This window comes from Gigantopelta aegis, chromosome 10 (assembly GCF_016097555.1).
Source record: "Gigantopelta aegis isolate Gae_Host chromosome 10, Gae_host_genome, whole genome shotgun sequence".
NCBI lineage: Eukaryota > Metazoa > Mollusca > Gastropoda > Neomphalida > Peltospiridae > Gigantopelta > Gigantopelta aegis.
The window spans coordinates 1,577,901-1,596,689 of record NC_054708.1 but is presented as its reverse complement, the minus strand read 5'-3'; the positions used below and the strand labels follow the sequence as shown (position 1 = coordinate 1,596,689).

The 18,789-nt window shown below is 34.2% G+C and overlaps 1 protein-coding gene and 1 non-coding gene across 2 annotated transcripts; one reads left to right on the top strand and one right to left on the bottom strand.

Moving 5' to 3' along the window:
- Nucleotides 1-508: 508 nt before the first annotated feature.
- Trnat-ugu lies at nt 509-581 on the bottom strand. Its single transcript has one exon. It is a non-coding gene; the product is annotated as a tRNA-Thr (tRNA).
- Nucleotides 582-874: 293 nt separating this feature from the next.
- LOC121383153 (suppressor APC domain-containing protein 2-like) lies at nt 875-17,921 on the top strand. The gene is made up of 6 exons (XM_041512981.1): nt 875-1,760; nt 6,463-6,596; nt 9,005-9,148; nt 10,641-10,742; nt 12,902-13,006; nt 14,491-17,921. Exons 1-6 carry the CDS (start codon nt 959-961, stop codon nt 14,611-14,613), a joined length of 1,410 nt encoding a protein of 469 aa, XP_041368915.1. The 5' UTR covers nt 875-958; the 3' UTR covers nt 14,614-17,921.
- Nucleotides 17,922-18,789: the final 868 nt, after the last annotated feature.

The window sequence follows — 18,789 nt, the reverse complement described above, 5'->3', positions numbered from 1 at the left end:
AGGGCCTATATAATTGATCTGCATCTCCAGCAGAGGTCTAGTTACGTGTTAAAAATTTTTATTATTGTATATTAGTTATTTAAATTTGTGCAAGAAGTTGTATTTCTGTGTAGGCCAAAGTTAGTAACAGCCAAATATATTTCACAGTGCTTTTTAACTATCATCAGTACGGTACCAATAAGTTGGGGCAGTGCCTTTAAATTTGGTGTCTACGTGTGTTTATACACATAATTAATAATAATAATAATGTGTAAAAAAAAAAAAAAAAAAAAATAAAAAAAAATGCATATATGCAGAGCACAAATCACAAAGTTGATACAATTACATGTGAAACCTTAACAGAACATTGTAGGCCGTAATATATTGAAGAGGAATTGTTCAATACCAAATTTATTTGAGAAATGTCTACGTTGTCGAAATCAAAAATATATTGCTTGTAGTCAAATATTTAATATGATGGAACATTTAACTTTCGAAAAAAAAACAAGGAAAAAAAAAGTATTTCCACAGCCACCAGGGAGGATCGAACTCCCGACCCCTGGTTTACAAGACCAGTGCTCTAACCACTGAGCTATGGTGGCTTCACATGCCAAGACATTGATGTTAGAGGGTTAAATGAGTAAGGCTGCCAGTACTGTGTGCAATATGGTCAAGATGAACCAATAGAATTAGAGCTTTCTCAATTTCATGATATAAATATACAGAACGTTCATTGGGTGTCTAACAATATTCATTCCTGAAGAGGACCAATGAATAAGTCGATAATAAACCTTTCACGGTCTTATTTACACTGGCTTTGCTGTCGCTATTTTGTGGTATAGCTAGTTTAGTGTGAGGCGTAATACTCGTTCAGTTTTCGGTATATAATCTTAAAAACAGATGGGTGTCAGCTTACGGCGAAGACAAATGATTCTTCGACATAGGCGGCCGTAAATGTTTTCAAATAATACAATGAAAAATGTCTAATGTGGAAAACAGTCGTGACAGTGTACAGAATGCAGACTCAGAATTGCCCAAACAATTTATCTCCTCTTTAAAAATTTTATTTGAGATTTTAGATGAGAATCGAAATGGTTTTGTACGGTTGTGTGACATTGAATCTCGGTGGAGCGACCAAGGTGTGAAAGGTTTGCCGTTTGGTGTTATAGAAGCACTGCGTAAAGTTACCCCTCCAAATGGTTTACTCACTTTCAGTAGGTTTGTGTCGGGCTTAAAACTAGCACTGTTTTCTAGTAGAAGTGGTTTGGAAAATGGTAAAATAAATAAAGATGCTCAGACTGATAAGCCAGCCGATAAAAGCAATCTCAATAAACAACAGAATAACAATCCAAGCAACATTTCAAGTCGAGTCACGAAGTCGAGAGAACCTTCTGTGCCTGGTGGCAGTCGAATCCGGAATCCAGTATCTGCGTCTCATGTAAATTATCCAGTAACGGCAGCTGTCAAACCAAACAATGCGGCTAGCACGAATAATCGTAGACAGTACCCAGGTCCAGTGAGAAATGACAATATTTACAGAAGCCAAGATGTCTACCCTCCTCCCCGACCAGAACGATCTAGACCACCACTGCAGAAAAAGTCGCTTTCTGGTTCGGACATGGCCCCTCCTAAATTGCCCCCTCGAGATGTTTCTAAGAGTGACAGAGTGCTTGTCGAGCTGAAGAACTGGCAGAAAGAATACACATCTTTGTCAGGATCTAAAAGTGATAGCAAATTGGCTCCATCAAATATTTACAAGAGTGATCCTCATGCTATATATGGTAATGTTTTACTAGAGTTCAGGGCTAGCTCTGGGTGAACAAAATATTTTATCTTTAAAAAAATGCAAAGCCACAATTTATTAAAATAAAATTTGCCAGTTTTTAAATTTCACAATACATGAATTTGACGAGTGGCAGAGCTAGTACTGCAAGAGATATTTACATGCTATATATGGTAATATATTACTAGAGTAATACACATGCTATATATGGTAATATATTACTAGAGTAATACACATGCTATATATGGTAATATATTACTAGAGTAATACACATGCTATATGAGTACGGCTCAGATCATGGGTACACTGAGTGTATGTTGAACAAAAAATTAATTTTCAAAGGATATGTAAAAAATTTCAAAGTTGCTTTTACAACTATGTCCAGGAAAGACTTTATAGAACCTAGTAGGAGCAAAGTTTGCTATGTTTGGTTTGCACCAAGTTCAGGAAAAAGCTAAAACGACAGTAATAGTGGGTAAAAACCATGGCCATTTTGTTACATCATGACGACTACAAATTTTGATCAACAAATGCCCCATGTACAAAAGCAATATACAGACCTTAACTACCACCTAACATAAGATAAATACTCTTGTTATTTTCTTATTAAATTGTTTCCATGTATATTTAAGTAAATTGCATGATTTTACTGGTGATAAATCTACATTCCGCTCATAACCATTAGTGTCTTATTTACATTAATGCTAGACGACGCATGTATCTACTGCAACAAAGTGTTTTTTCGTCACAAAGACCACATGGCTTAATATGTACACTTTAGTACTGTACACGGGGAAAAACTGAGATTTGTGATTGTAAAATTACGTAATTTATGGTCATATATATAACTCGCAAGTGATTGGTGTCCTGTGCGTTATGAGCGAAAGAACACGTGCGTTATGAGCGAAAGAACACGTGCGTTATGAGCGAAAGAACACATGCTGCAACTTTGGGTAAAATTGTGATATGTTGTAAATTTGCTTAATACATTCCACAAGTTGTTTACTAAAAGCAACGCGTCATTGGTTTGTGCCAAGCACGTTGTGATTTACAAAGAGAGCTTGATCTGCGTTCGTGTCTGTTGGTTTTGACACATGTTATGAGCGGAAGCCAATTTGATCCAGGGACGTTTTTCTTCAATTTGGTTGATAACCGAGCAGTGCACACGAATGGAAGGTTAGTATTTCTTTTGTTAATGTTTCTTCTTTTTACTTGAGACACTTTGTGATAAATTTTATGATGATAAATGCATTTTTGATGGTCATTCTCTCACCATTAGACTCGCGTCTTCGTTATGAGCAGAAGTGATAGTTCGCATATAACATGCCTAATTAATTAAACCAGCTTTATGTTGGTGCACATTAATGAAATAGTGCTTGAAATATATCTGTCTAATTTTTGTAATAAATAAGCAAATTTTAACCCAATTGTAACTCATGGTATTCTGCTCATAACACAGACACCCATTTTATTTTAATTTTTGGAGTCTTTGTTATGAGCTGAAGTGATTGTTTGCAAATCAATGTGCCTAATTAATTAAACCAGCTTTATGTTGGTGCACATTATTGAAATAATGCTTGAAATATATCTGTCTAATTTTTGTAATAAATAAGCTAATTTTAACCCAATTTTAACTCATAGTATTCTGCGCATAACACAGACACCCATTTTATTTTTATTTTTGGAGTCTTTGTTATGAGCTGAAGTGATTGTTTGCAAACCAATGTGCCTAATTAATTAAACCAGCTTGATCTTGGTCCACATTAATGAAATAGTGCTTGAAATATATCTGTCTAATTTTTGTAATAAATAAGCAAATTTTAACTCAATTGTAACTCATGGTATTCTGCTCATAACACAGACACCCATTTTATTTTAATTTTTGGAACCTTTGTTATGAGCTGAAGTGATTGTTTGCAAATCAATGTGCCTAATTAATTAAACCAGCTTTATGTTGGTCCACATTAATGAAATAGTGCTTGAAATATATCTGCCTAATTTTTGTAATAAATAAGTAAATTTTAACTCAATTTTAACTCATGGCATGCTGCTCATAACACAGACTCCATTTATTTGTTGAAGTACAAGAGTACAAATTTTGGAAAAAAGCCTTTTATGTTGTCTTTTGAAATATTTTGAACTTTTAATTATCACCAATGTGATAATCCACATCCTTTTGATACTACAGATTCAAAGTGAGGTTGAATGTATTGTATAGTAACACCTCTCACCTGTGTGGCCCACCTGTGTCTACCTTTAGAATTTTTATTGCCCCTAATTGCCACCTGTTCTAAAAGATGTGTTAACAAGACTAGCCACTTTGTTCTTTGTAGTCTTTGATGGTGAAACAAAAAAGGGTTAAAGTTCTTTTATTTTATGTTTGATGTACTTCTATTCGGTAATCAAAATCTTTGAACAGAAAAGTTTTAAGCAGATGTCTGAACAGTCTTTTGAGGATTATTTTAGTTAGTCTTTGTTATGGCCCGAAAAAACTTTAAATAATCAAAATCCATCTTTTCATTGGCTATTTATGTAGGCATTTTCATAACCATAGCAACCACAAACTTTAACAAAAAAATGCTACAAAAAATATTGACTTAGTTGTTTTATCTATAAACATAACTTTTAGGTATCATTTTATGTTAACCATTTGAAGTGGGGTTTTTTTTTACATTTTAACACTTTATTACAAGGAACCTGGAAGTAAAATACAATTAGACCAAATTAAATAATATGTGTGGCTCGGGTTACCTGACCGATCCTAACCCCCTCACCCCCTTTTGCCATTTGTGCCAAAAAAAACTTTATGGAATGTAGAAAACAGATTTAAGTTTTGGATTAAATTACTTAGTTATTTAAACCTCATGAAAATTTATTTGGATGTTGACAACAAACCTTGTAAGATAAACAACAGAAGCAACAGCACAAACATGAAACAAATGTGGAGTTTTTTCTGTTTACATTTTGTCAGTACATTGTACAAGCTTGTTATATAATGTGACATTTTCATATTTTGCAGGTTGAAAGTGTTGATGACGATGGAACAGAGCTGAGTTTCCTGAGGAAAATGGGGCAGCACTATGTCATGTCTGATGTATTGGACACCTCGTGTTTTTTTCTCCAATAAGATCCTGGACATTATGCCTGTTCCAAGGATTTCTTTTAAAGACACAAATTGCCTACATGATTTCTGTTTAGTATTGGATCCCAATGATCAAATTACAAGTTTTATTCCAGTGATTGCCAACTATTTTTTCCTCATATTTCGTTTATTGTTTTGTTTTTTCTTCTCCCAATCATTAAAGTAAGATGTTATAACTTAACACTAATTGAGAGGCAATATTATCCTGCTGAGTATATTTACAGAGCTTCTACTTCCAATCTTTTATATTCATTATAAAAGTGAACTCGAAATATTACAAAGATTCAGTTTTTAAAAACATATTTTACCGGTTTTCTGTGTCACAAGTCTATAGCATATATATATACTAGTACATTGTATTTTTTTATTTTTATTATTACTCAAGACAAGCTAACACATCCTAGGAATGATTAAGTCATTCTGTCAAATGGGGTCACATCTGTATGATTTGCAGTGTTTTATGATGTATTTTGGCATAATCAGTGTCTGTGTTATGCGCAGAAGGTGATTTGAAATAGTCTTTCTACTTCAATGTGTGCTATTGATTTTGGGTTATCATAAATGATGAATAAATCTATTTCCATGTACCATATTGTGTTCATTGTTGTATATGTCCAATGGTGTTAGTTTTCTTTACCTGGAAACTTTTTTTTTTTAATCTGCTGCTCATAAGGGTGTCTATTTTACAGTGTCACTTCTAAACTTTAAGTTTATACACAATTTGGGTTTTTTGGTGTCTTCACATAGTCTTCCACTTATTCATGTTTGTTTTTGGGTTTAATTGTGAAATGACCTTATTTATTGTCAGTTACTATGCATCACAAGACACCATGTTATGAGCAGAAGATATGCATGTCTTGCTATGAAATGCTCCGTCAAGAGCAAAATTCTTATGTTCTTGATCTGCAAGTTATAAATCTACATAGTTTAGATATCAGTCAGTAAATTAGTGTCATTTCACATGATTTGTGCAAAGTTTAATATTTGACCTAGGTGTAACAGTTTCTGTACCCATGATCTGAGCTGTACTCATATATGATACTATATTACTAGTTAACCACATGCTAGTCAAAGTCAAAATAGCCAAATAATCGACTGCTGTTGTCAGGGTATGACAAAAAAAAATTAAAGTCACTACGCAAGATTCAGAGATTGCTACACAATATTAAAACACTAAACAGTAGTTGCTAATCAATTTTTACTTGACTAGAAATATCTCTAATCAGGATTTTGAAAACTAAATGTTCCCTGTATTATACAATATTTCACTTAAGATTTTTAAGGCACATTTACAAGCCTATTTTAATTTCTTTTATAAAGTACAAATAATGAACAATCAACAATGACTTTATTTTTACTTTGGATAAATAATCTGGACACATCTGTCTGGTGTTATCGCTTATTCACATAAATATGTTTTTTTCATTAAACATTTTCACAAACAAACCTTTTACTGGAACATTGTAATTTTTATTATATATTGTGTGTAGTGTATGAAAGCAATATTAGTTGTCTTTGCATGGCTGACTGTCATATTTTCTCTTTATTTAACCTGCAGCTAATATTGAGCAGTTTCAAAAGAAAGGTGTCGAAAGTTCTCGAGATGGTGGAGGTAACATGGTTCAGAAACCGGTCCGTCGTCAGAACTCTGCCAGGAGACACACCCTATCAAGTGGCGTCGACTATAACGCTGTAGGTATTCACTGATGGGAGATTGTCACATATAGTCAGTGGTTGCAAAACAAGGCATCGTGCGTTGCATGCGACATTTACTACCCTTATATCCGACATCTGTTTTCGCCACAGTTGCTCAGACTCCAGTTCATATTTTCTTGGTTCTTGTCTGAATGTATAGCTCGGCTTCTATGGGTTATTTTCTTCAGGAACACTTTGAGTTTCCCACGAATACAGCCTCCATTACTGCTCATTGCCTTTGTTTTTAAAATATGTTTTGTTTTGATTCATGTGCACAGTAGACCCAGTGATTCTCCGCGATCGCAGAAATACGGACGGAATTCCCATTGTGAAACGGAATTTACATTTGGAAACGGAATTACGATTTTCCGCAAAGTTAACAAAATGAATACTATTTTACTATTGCCACACGCTATAAAATTGACAATTTACCTGTACGCAGTACTATTGGCAAACGCTAGACTGGATTATGTGCTTCACGGTAAACCAAATGGTCACATTGCGAACCAATCAAATACTTCTCGAACGTTAGCGAAACATTTGCTGGCTGAACTTGGGGCTAGTTTACTGCTTAGTCTATTGCGCCTGCGCAGATGGGACTCTTTTTTTTTTTCCAGGAGTAAATTTAGCCAGCGGTTTGTCGCTAATGCTTGTCTTGGAAGACAGATTTTTACACTACACATTAAACCAAATGACCATTTCGGGAACCACCAGTCAAAATATGTTTGCAAACATTTAGCAACAAAACGGCTAGCTGAACGTTGCAATGTTACTTTATTTCTGCTGTGTCATGCACACACTTCAATTTGCAGACGACATTGGACTGTCAAAGAGATGATAAAATAAATGTTTACGTTTTGTGAACCCTAAGCCTCGTTGAATAAAGCAGTGCACTTAATTGTTGGACAATCATGCTTTGTGTAGTTATTATAATTGTAGCCTTTGCTCCTGATGTTATTTTTCGCTACTAATATGTAGGCTTACTTTGATTTAATGAGAAATAGCGACGCATGGCGACACAGCGACACATGTCGACACCAGTCACTGAGTCAATTTTCGGACCCTTTAATTTGTCACAACTTATGCTAGTTCAATTGTTAATTACATATTGTAGTCTGAAACGGAAATGAAACAGAATTTACAAAAACATGAAATAGAAAATAGCTTTTTTTTTTTTTTTTAAACGGAAAACCACTGAGTCATACTTGTTCTATTCTTGGGCCAACAATTTCACCAACTATATGCATTACAAGTGGACTACATTGCACACTTCTGTGGTAACAGACTCCGGCCCGTAGAGCACCCCCCCCCCCCCCCCCCCCCCCCCCCCCCCCCCCCCCCCCCCCCCCCCCCCCCCCCCCCACCCATGTACCCCCATTACCGCGTGTATGTAGCTCTCAATAAACCCCCAACTCCTACGCTGTCAGTTCCAACGCCTACTAGTACTTCGTTTTGCAACCACTGATAGTGGCAGTCAGAGTTAAATATGCAGACCTCTGAAAATTGTAATCTGAACAATAATTTATTTGGATTTTGCTCTATTAAATTTAATTTTGTGTAACCTATTTTAGTTCAATATTTGGGGCACCATATACATGAACATAACGGGTTATGCAAAAAAAGGAGAAGGAAATGTGTTTCCAGAATGTATTTTTGCATACTCCAAGTGTTTGTTACCCAAGTTTTTAATTCTCAGAGGTCTCGATACGAGGTGAACAGGTGTTCAACAGGAGTCGATATTTGGAGAGTTGGTCAACATTCACCTTCATATACATGTTTAATGTCAGAACTGTGTCGGTGGCAACACTACATTGCAGATATACATAGTAATGATAGAGTAGGATTTTAGTATACTTAAAGAATTGTGCATAGAGAAAAGTTCTCATGGGAGGCAGCTATTAGTACCACCAAATCGGTTTGTGGTACAATCTTTCTTCTTCTTCCCCCCCCCCCCCCCCCCCGATTCATTTTCAGTCAGTCTTGTCAAATAAGTGGCCTAATTTTCCAGTTGATTAGTAAACTTTCAGTTATTTTAAAAAATTGCCTGATTTTAGACATTGAAGTTTGATTGTGAAATACTGTGGTGTAGCCAGGATATTGGTAGGGAGGCATTATAACAAAAAATTATTACAAACAAATGTTTTAGTACTGCGTGTTGTTATTGTATGTTTAGTGTAGATGAAGAACAAACAAGAAACGTTTTAGTACTGCGTGTTGTTATTGTATGTTTAGTGGTAGATGAAGAACAAACGACATGTTTTAATACTGCATGTTGTTGTTGTATGTTTAATGGTAGATGAAGAACAAACAAGAAACGTTGTAGTACTGCATGTTGTTATTGTATGTTTAGTGGTAGATGAAGAACAAACAAGACATGTTTTAGTACTGCGTATTGTTATTAACAGATCAAGCGGATGAAGCAGCTGGAAGAAGAGCGAGATGTCCTCCTCCAGGGTCTCGAGATGACCGAACTCTGTTGTCAGTGGTACCGCAAACAGCTGGCAGCCATTCACGACAAGCAGAAATACCTGGGCAAGACAAATCTGAACGTGAGCATGCTTGTACGCTTTTCTTATAGATGGCCGCATTAAGACAAATCTGAACGTGAGCATGCTTGTATGCTTTTCTTGTAGATGGCCTCATCAAAACAATAGCATTTCATTTTCTTCACTGTTATATTTTTTTATGAATTTTTTAACATTAAATAATTTTGTGTATAAATTTTAAAATTCAGTTTTGGCTTGTGTACAATAATGGTATGTGTTTAATATGCTCTTACTAAACTGAATGTCAAACCTATTATGTCATGCAGGGTTTGAATTACGTTGTCAGAGGGGCACTGCGATTATTGCCTTAGGGGGGCATGGGATGAGGAGGGCACTACAGCAGTTTTAAGAACACACTAGGGGCACAACAGCAAAGTAAGAAGATCTTTATAGGGCATGGAGGCAAAAAAAAACATTAGCCATAAAATAAAATTGACTGAAACAAATTTGCTTGAACTGGAAACTATTTTCCTTGTGCCAAATGGTTCGCTGCATACAGGTATTTATTGTGTATTGTTGTTGTTTTCTCACACTATGGGCCTAAATGCACAATAATATATACATTTATTAATAATATACATACATCAGACACATTGTTTAGTTTTTCGTTTTCTTTTTTTTGAGCCCAATTTTGTTAATTGTTAGATGCAAATTGACAATGAATTATTTTTATTATATGCCAACAACAGTTTTATAAAATTTATGGATATTATATCCTAGTTTACATTTGCCATAATACACGACGTGCCGCCGGTATGCTCATGTACGAAGAATGATATCAAGCAAGACGTTTTTTTACAAAGTGGTCTTCAACAAAGATTTCGCAATCGTGTCAATATTTTGTTTGCCGATTTTAGTGCCACTTTCTCATCAAGATATTGCACATCTGGACTTATTCGTAATTGCTTTGTCCATCTCTCGAACACGGGTGTGTGGTTTGCAAACTGCAAGATAACGTTTACAGTTTTGTTTTTGTAAATAAAACAACACATGTACATTGTTATGAGCGTTATTAGCAGTTATCTGTGGTAAATTCGACCCGCACACCTAATTCAGAACATTTTGGTTCCACATTGAGAGTTTCCGACTGTTCTAAATTTTCGTAATCTGTTTAATTGGTATAACTCGTAAAATGTCTGCATTTCCAAAACCATAATTTTACACAATCGAAATTATAACTTTTGACTTCTTTAATTATTTGCATTGTGAAATTAAAGTACTTTTTCAGGACAACATAATAAAAGGTAGGTTTCCAATAACATTCAAGACCAACTTCAGTCTGATTTATTGTTGGGCACTGACGGCAAGAGGGGCATGGCAATACATTGCCATTGGTAGGGGTGAAATTTGGAGGGCTTTACGGCAAGTTTAGGGGGCATGACAGCAATTGCTGTAGTGCTGTCGTCTAATTCAATCCCTGGTCATGATCATAATCTCTGTGTGTGTGCTTAAATAGTCAGTAGCTTTTTATGATTTAATTTTTCTGTTAATTCAGGAACACTCACTGGAAGCACATCAAGAAAGGATGAACTTTCAGAAGTCGCGAATTATGGAAGTTAATCAACAGCTAAAGACGTTGATCGAGAGTTCAGAGAAGGTACAGTGTTGTTAGTCTGGCAGATGATAAACTATTGGGATTGGTCTTACTTATTTGATTCAAGTTACACCCCTTGAGGTTAGAAATATCTCTTGATTAGTGTACATACTTTTTCTTCAGAAATTGGATTTTCATTTTAATATAGTGATAAATATTGACTACAAATACAACCAGTCTTAAAAGGTACAGTAGATTGTTGTTTATTAACCTTGCCTGGATATATTTTCAGTTCACTGGTACAAGATATTTGATGTGATTTGTATAACAAGTGACGAGGGTAGAACAGAGTTAATTACCTAAATCTCTCTTGTGCCATCTTCATTTATTTATTTTTTTTGTGCTAGTGTGTCGTTAAACATTCATTCATTTATTTATGCTTATTGATTTATTGATATGATAGAGAAATAAAGAATATAACATGAATTGCTTAATGGTAGGCTCATTCAGGAATGAAATAGCCATGGTCAAAAACATTTAACTGATGACCAGTGTACACACCGTACTTGTAGCACGTTTCAGGGAATTCGTGTTCACACCGTACTTGTAGCACGTTTCAGGGAATTCGTGTTCACACGAATGTGACCTGTGTTCATACCGTACTTGTAGCTTGTAGCACGTTTCAGGGAATTCGTGTTCACACGAATGTGACCTGTGTTCATACCGTACTTGTAGCACGTTTCAGGGAATTCATCTCCACATCTACACATTGTACTTGTAACAAGTTTCGGGGATTCCCTCTCTATGTTAATTTGACCTGTGTACACATTGTACTTGTAACATGTTTCAGGGATACCTTCTCTGTTAATTTGACCTGTGTACACATTGTACTTGTAACATGTTTCAGGGATTCACTCTATGTTAATTTGACCTGTGTACACATTGTACTTGTAACATGTTTCAGGGATTCCCTCTCTATGTTAATTTGACCTGTGTACACATTGTACTTGTAACATGTTTCAGGGATTCCCTCTCTATGTTAATTTGACCTGTGTACACCTTGTACTTGTAACATGTTTCAGGGATTCCCTCTCTATGTTAATTTGACCTGTGTACACATTGTACTTGTAACATGTTTCAGGGATTCCCTCTCTGTTAATTTGACCTGTGTACACATTGCACTTGTAATATGTTTCAGGGATTCACTCTCTATGTTAATTTGACCTGTGTACACATTGTACTTGTAACATGTTTCAGGGATTCCCTCTCTGTTAATTTGACCTGTGTACACATTGTACTTGTAACATGTTTCAGGGATTCACTCTCTATGTTAATTTGACCTGTGTACACCTTGTACTTGTAACATGTTTCAGGGATTCACTCTCTGTTAATTTGACCTGTGTACACCTTGTACTTGTAACATGTTTCAGGGATTCACTCTCTGTTAATTTGACCTGTGTACACATTGTACTTGTAACATGTTTCAGGGATTCACTCTCTATGTTAATTTGACCTGTGTACACATTGTACTTGTAACATGTTTCAGGGATTCACTCTATGTTAATTTGACCTGTGTACACATTGTACTTGTAACTTGTTTCAGGGATTCCCTCTCTGTTAATTTGACCTGTGTACACATTGTACTTGTAACATGTTTCAGGGATTCCCTCTCTGTTAATTTGACCTGTGTACACATTGTACTTGTAACTTGTTTCAGGGATTCACTCTGTTAATTTGACCTGTGTACACCTTGTACTTGTAACATGTTTCAGGGATTCACTCTGTTATTTTGACCTGTGTACACATTGTACATGTAACATGTTTCAGGGATTCCCTCTCTATGTTAATTTGACTTGTGTACACCTTGTACTGTAACATGTTTCAGGGATTCCCTCTGTTAATTTGACCTGTGTACACATTGTACTTGTAACTTGTTTCAGGGATTCACTCTGTTAATTTGACCTGTGTACACCTTGTACTTGTAACATGTTTCAGGGATTCACTCTGTTATTTTGACCTGTGTACACATTGTACATGTAACATGTTTCAGGGATTCCCTCTCTATGTTAATTTGACTTGTGTACACCTTGTACTGTAACATGTTTCAGGGATTCCCTCTGTTAATTTGACCTGTGTACACATTGTACTTGTAACTTGTTTCAGGGATTCCCTCTCTATGTTAATTTGACCTGTGTACACATTGTACTTGTAATATGTTTCAGGGATTTCCACTCCACATGAATTTGGCTGTTACTCCTCATCAACCTCGATTTGCAACTGAGTCGACAATAAAAATGCTAAAAGGCCAAAACAGACAACTTACTCAAGTAAGTTATAACTGACAAATTTCTCATACTAATATATATTAAAGGGACACACCCTAGTTACGGCTAATTGTTAACCATTACGGCGTTGTTTTTCGCTATTAAACCCATTTTTTCACAAATAAAATTGCACTTTACTTACCGTTTATTATTTAGAATATACATTTCCATTCACCTGAAGTGTTTTTTGGTAATCCTGGTGTTTGTAATACCACAAAATGCATTTTTCCTATTTCTGAAAAACGGGCGCATGTTTGAGAAAAAACCGTTGAGCAGACAAGGTCTAATCTATTTTTAGATATTGATATTTCCATTTCAATGTCACAGACGTTGGTATACCACGTGACCGTTATCATTTTGGTTCGGTTTGTTTTCTCGTGCACGGTTCGCGCGATCAACATCATTTGTTGTTGTTCATTTGTGAGATTTTTCTTCACAGTTCGTGAACATTTTCAGTAACAATAAAGTTCAGACAAGTAAGTATCTCAATACAAAACGTTACAAACCCTTAAAACCAATAATTTTGCTAAGTCCTACGATATCTGGAGATGGGTGTCTTGGTTGTATCCCATGTCCAGGAGAGGTGAAAAGAATGCACCCCAAGTCTTGAAATTTGTCGTGACGTAGGCATTGTTGTGCTTCGAGCGACATCTACCGGTGACATCAGAATACAAACTTTCAAAATTATTTTAAGCAATTGGGACATGGGGATTCCCATGGTATTTATCGATATAAAACCTGCTTTTTCACTCCATTTGATAAAAACGTGATCTAAGTGTGTTACAGGTTTGTAGATTAACCAAATTATAATTTATTTTCGCTGGATTGAACTAGGGTGTGCAGCTTTAATATATATTTAAATTATAATTGCACCTCATGTTTTCTTTTGTTTTGTTTCTCTCGATTTGACTTATTTTGATGTGAGTTGCAGCTTGTATTATTTGATACCTATTGAAACATTACGTTTTACTTCTACATGTGTTACTTGTAACGGTTTTGGTACTAAGTGGTGTTGATGTACATTATATTACAATTTTAAGAAATAGATGATACAAAATGTACATGTAGCGGCTGGAATTATAAATAAACCTTCAATATTGGGTATATTTTAGAATTTGTTATCATTGATTTACTGCCAGGATTAACCTAAGTAGATCCTTCATTTTAGGTCTGTATGTAGCCATTCTGCTAGAAAAACTATAATATTAATTCATCTTTTATCTGTAAAAACAAGAAAAAAAATTGCAGCAGAAAAATTTAGTGGCTTTTGTTCTGTATTTACCAGGATGTGATAAGTTAGCAAGGTAATGTTTTAATGTATCAGTGTTGTGTTTACTAGGATGTGATAGCAAGTAATGTGAATCACTCTTTTGTGTTTGCCAGGATGTGATAGTTACCAATATAATGTTTTAATGAATCACTGTTTCGTATTTACCAGGATGTGATAACACGGTAATGTTTTAATGTATTAAGTGCTGTATTTACAGGAAGTCACACAAAAGAGTGACAAGATTACACAGCTAGAACGAGAGAAGGGCACTCTGATTCGAGAACTGTTTGAAGCGCGCTGCATGCATAAAACAAACTATGACGACACAACATTCATGTGAATTCTACTTACTAGACGCTCTGATCCAAGAACTGTTTGAAGCACGCTGCATGCATAAAAAAACTACGACACAACATTCACGTGACTCTGTTTTCCACATACTATTCATGGTGTTCATATACACCTACACATCCACACCCACCGCTGTTTGACATCACTGTACGTTTGCTAGTCTTTGAATATGACAGAGGGTATATTTATCTGAAGACAAGAAATAGAAAATCTTATGTACTTTTATCATAACATGAATTTACTTTTTTTTTAAAGGATATATTTTATTCACCCTGTAAATCATTTGCAATATTTAAAATATCTATTTTAATATTTTTAATTTCATTATATGATGTTGAACATTATTAAAAATTTAGATATATATTATTTATTTTTTAAATCTTTAAAAAAAACCCAGCTGCGAATGAACTGTTATTTGGTCTTTTTTATAGGTCAAATGTGTTAAATTTTATATAAATGTATACAAGACAGCATACTTAGATGTTTTAGTGTTTTCTTGTTATATATGGAACCTTTACTTATTGTTCATAGTGTTAGGATGATTCACACTATTACACTGATATTACCAGATATGTTTATTACCCACCTGGTGAACGTCTGATGGTCATACAAAGTTTGTATGCACCACTAGGTGCACATTAGTTACTAAGTGACATCGTTTCAGTAAGTGACGTCACCTTCCCTTATAGCATCTCTGTGCATTCGCATGTCTCCATAAGTTGGAAGTACTTGTCAGATTTTAAGTTATTTGAAGGTGACTAATAAATAAAATACCACTCATTTTCGCTAGATATCATTTTTATGAAACTTGTGGCCTTCCCTTGGTATCATACATGGGAAGTTCACTTATTTTGTAAAACAAATATGTAGCAAAAACAAGTGTACAACTTACTTGCATGCTTACATTAAAATTAGAAAAAAACTGTATATATCTGAATCTGTAACTCCCAATGAATTGGGGAAAAGTGTTAAAGGACAATTGAATTAAAACCTTGTATCCATCAATTTGTTAATATAATGATGGATTGTCTATTTCTTTCCAGTGCAAAATGAATCAGCAAAGCCTTTCACACAAAAGTTTGCTATGTTGGGGTGCGGTTTTTTCATATCCAGTGTATCTAAAAGAAATAATAGATAATCCTGTGATTAAATTGAAAATATTTATTAATATCTATACAAACAAACTCATATTTTGTTTTGAATTATGTTTTTGTTCTAGATAATACAAAGTACGAAATTAATATAAAATTATGTCATCAGATTTGTCATTCCAGACATGATTTTTACATTCATTGAAAAAATTAACAAGCCAGCATTGTTACAACTGGATCAAATGAATAGCTTTAAATTGTAATGAATATAATCAAAATTTAATTCTATAAAAATTAAGAAATTTCAGTTATAATTTATTTTTTTCATACCCTGATGAACATCAAGAAAGAACAGAGAATCCATTTTTATATTTACAATGGTTTCCATTATTAAATTACATGCATAGCAGACTTACTTATTGTGAGAAGAAATACGGAATTACTGGTGATGGCTGTCTTTAGTTGTAAAGGTACTGATGGAACTAAATAAAGGATCACACAAATAGTAATAGCAATTGTTTTATATTACGACACACTCCACTAATAGCAAATGTTTTATATTACGACACACTCAACTAATAGCAAATGTTTTATATTACGACACACTCCACTAATAGCAAATGGTGACTGCAACCAAAAAGCCTCAATCCACAGCATTAGACGTTGACCACGTTGCTAGTAGTCAATTTGACACTACATCCAATATTACAACTTTGTATGAAATGCACACATTACTACGCTAGTTGTAAATTAAATCTGGTCTACAATTTCACGTGTCCCCAGGTTTCTTCCATCATTACGCTATTTTCTTTAAGTGGATTTTTGCTCCAATACCTTGAAAAATGTTTTGTTATTAAATGTCACTCCCAAATTGAATCTTAGTATTGAATATTTGAAATAAGACCTATAATATAGCTGAATATGTGTATGATCCTGTATGTACTTTTTATATATCCATATTTTTAAATACCGACTTGCATGATATCAAGAAGCTTTCCAAAGGCTTTGTATGTGACACGGTGCTCAATAGAAATTCACAGGCTGTTTATAGTATTTCATTTTATACAGCATTTTGTTGTAGGATGAAAATATTTATATAAAATTTATTATTTGTTTTGTATTATTGACATTTACACTAGTTACATACGGTAAAGGGGTTTAAGTCGTGTCAATACCTGAACATTAATAGTGTTTTTATTAGAGATTATTTAAGATAGATATTATGTTGAATCGATCTGAAATGCAAACACATTTTTATAAAAGTAGATTTTTATTAATTTTAAAATAGTTTGGTTTTACTATATTTAATTACATACATTGTCATTTTCACGAAAAGACTGTTTTTAATTTACACACATCAGTTCCATTTGCTTCATAAACAAGTTTTTATCTGCCTTGTTTTAAGCCACAATTATTTTAACACATTTTAGATTTTATTTTTCTTGAAGTCATAGATAAGGCATATGTATTTATATATTGCATACAATCATATTTTCATGTTTTAAAATCATTATACACATGTAGCGTAGTAGTCTATAGGAAAATGCACATCAAAAGCTTCATTGCTGCTTTTTGGCAGGCATAGCCTGTGTGGTAGAACACGGTTTCTTCTCACGGGCTTGATTTGTTCATAAATTCCTTTCTATACAGTAGTAGTTAAAAATATTCCAAACAGCAATAATTAAAATTGTGCAGAATGTTTCCAAGCTCTCATGTTTGAACAGAATTTGTCTCCATTGTTAAAGTCTTCATCATATACCTTGTTGGTCTTGTTAATGGTCACTTCTAAACTAACCTTGTTGGTCTTGTTAATGGTCACTTCTAAACTAACCTTGTTGGTCTTGTTAATGGGTCACTTCTAAACTAACCTTGTTGGTCTTGTTAATGGTCACTTCTAAACTAACCTTGTTGGTCTTGTTAATGGGTCACTTCTAAACTAACAAGGTAGTAATCGTGTTTTCCCATTGCTCAAAACCGTGTGAGGTATGGTCAGGAGGCAAAGTACATGCTAGACTGGTTTTTGCACATCATTTCATTAAATTAATGTGACAGAAGAGATATACTATCATAAGCCACTACTTTCAGAATAAATATTTATTTTATTAGCAGATTAAAGGGACATTCCTGACTTTGCTGCAATGTTTAAGATGTTATCAACTAACAGATACTTTTTGATGACTGTAATTACACAGCAAATATATTTTTCTGCATAAAATATTAGTGGCTGTATATTAAATGTGTTTCTGATCGTTCTAATATTTGTACTAGGTTAAATTTCATTTTATTTCCAAAAAAGGCTTTTTTCGTACGTACGAAATTATTCGAAGACAAACTCCAGTTTGGGCTTCTTACAAATATTAAGAGGGCCAGAAACACATTGAATATAAAGAGACTGATATTCTAAACAAGAAAATATATTTAATATGTATGTTTAATCATGGAAACATCTTACAATGCAGCAAACTCGGGAATGACCCCTTTAATGCAAATAATTCAGCACTAAACACATTTGGTAGTTTTCATCAAGGTGTTTCTATTGTGTTCATTTATAGGAAAAGAAGTAAAATGTTTATAGTTTAGCTTGGACTATGTTTTAAAGCTTGTTCGTATACTGTCATCATTCCAGTTTGTGTTTATCAGTTTTAATTGTTAAATATTTATCATACTTTTAAACTATTGTTTATATCGCTCATTTAGTATTGCTTTCTATTTTCGTGCTTGTTAATGGGAAGTTATTGGATTAGTGTTGCTCATTTGTTTTAAGTGTGTCCATAACCAGCCCATTTGTAAAAAGCCAGTTGGGTAAATTATGTATTTGATCTGCTATTGTATTTAGGACTTGCCATAAGAAATATATTGGGTTTTACAGCTGCATAAGACTATACGTGTAATACATTTGTGAATTGTTTGAAGAAGAATCTTCGTATGTATAGATATTTGGATGATCTGTTATCAAAGCAATAAAATACAAGCTCATTGCAATGTTATTAGTTGTTTACGTTAAGATGCTGGAACACACAAAATATTCTTCAAGTTTTATCTACAAATGGCAGAACAGTTGTGAGGAGCTGGTA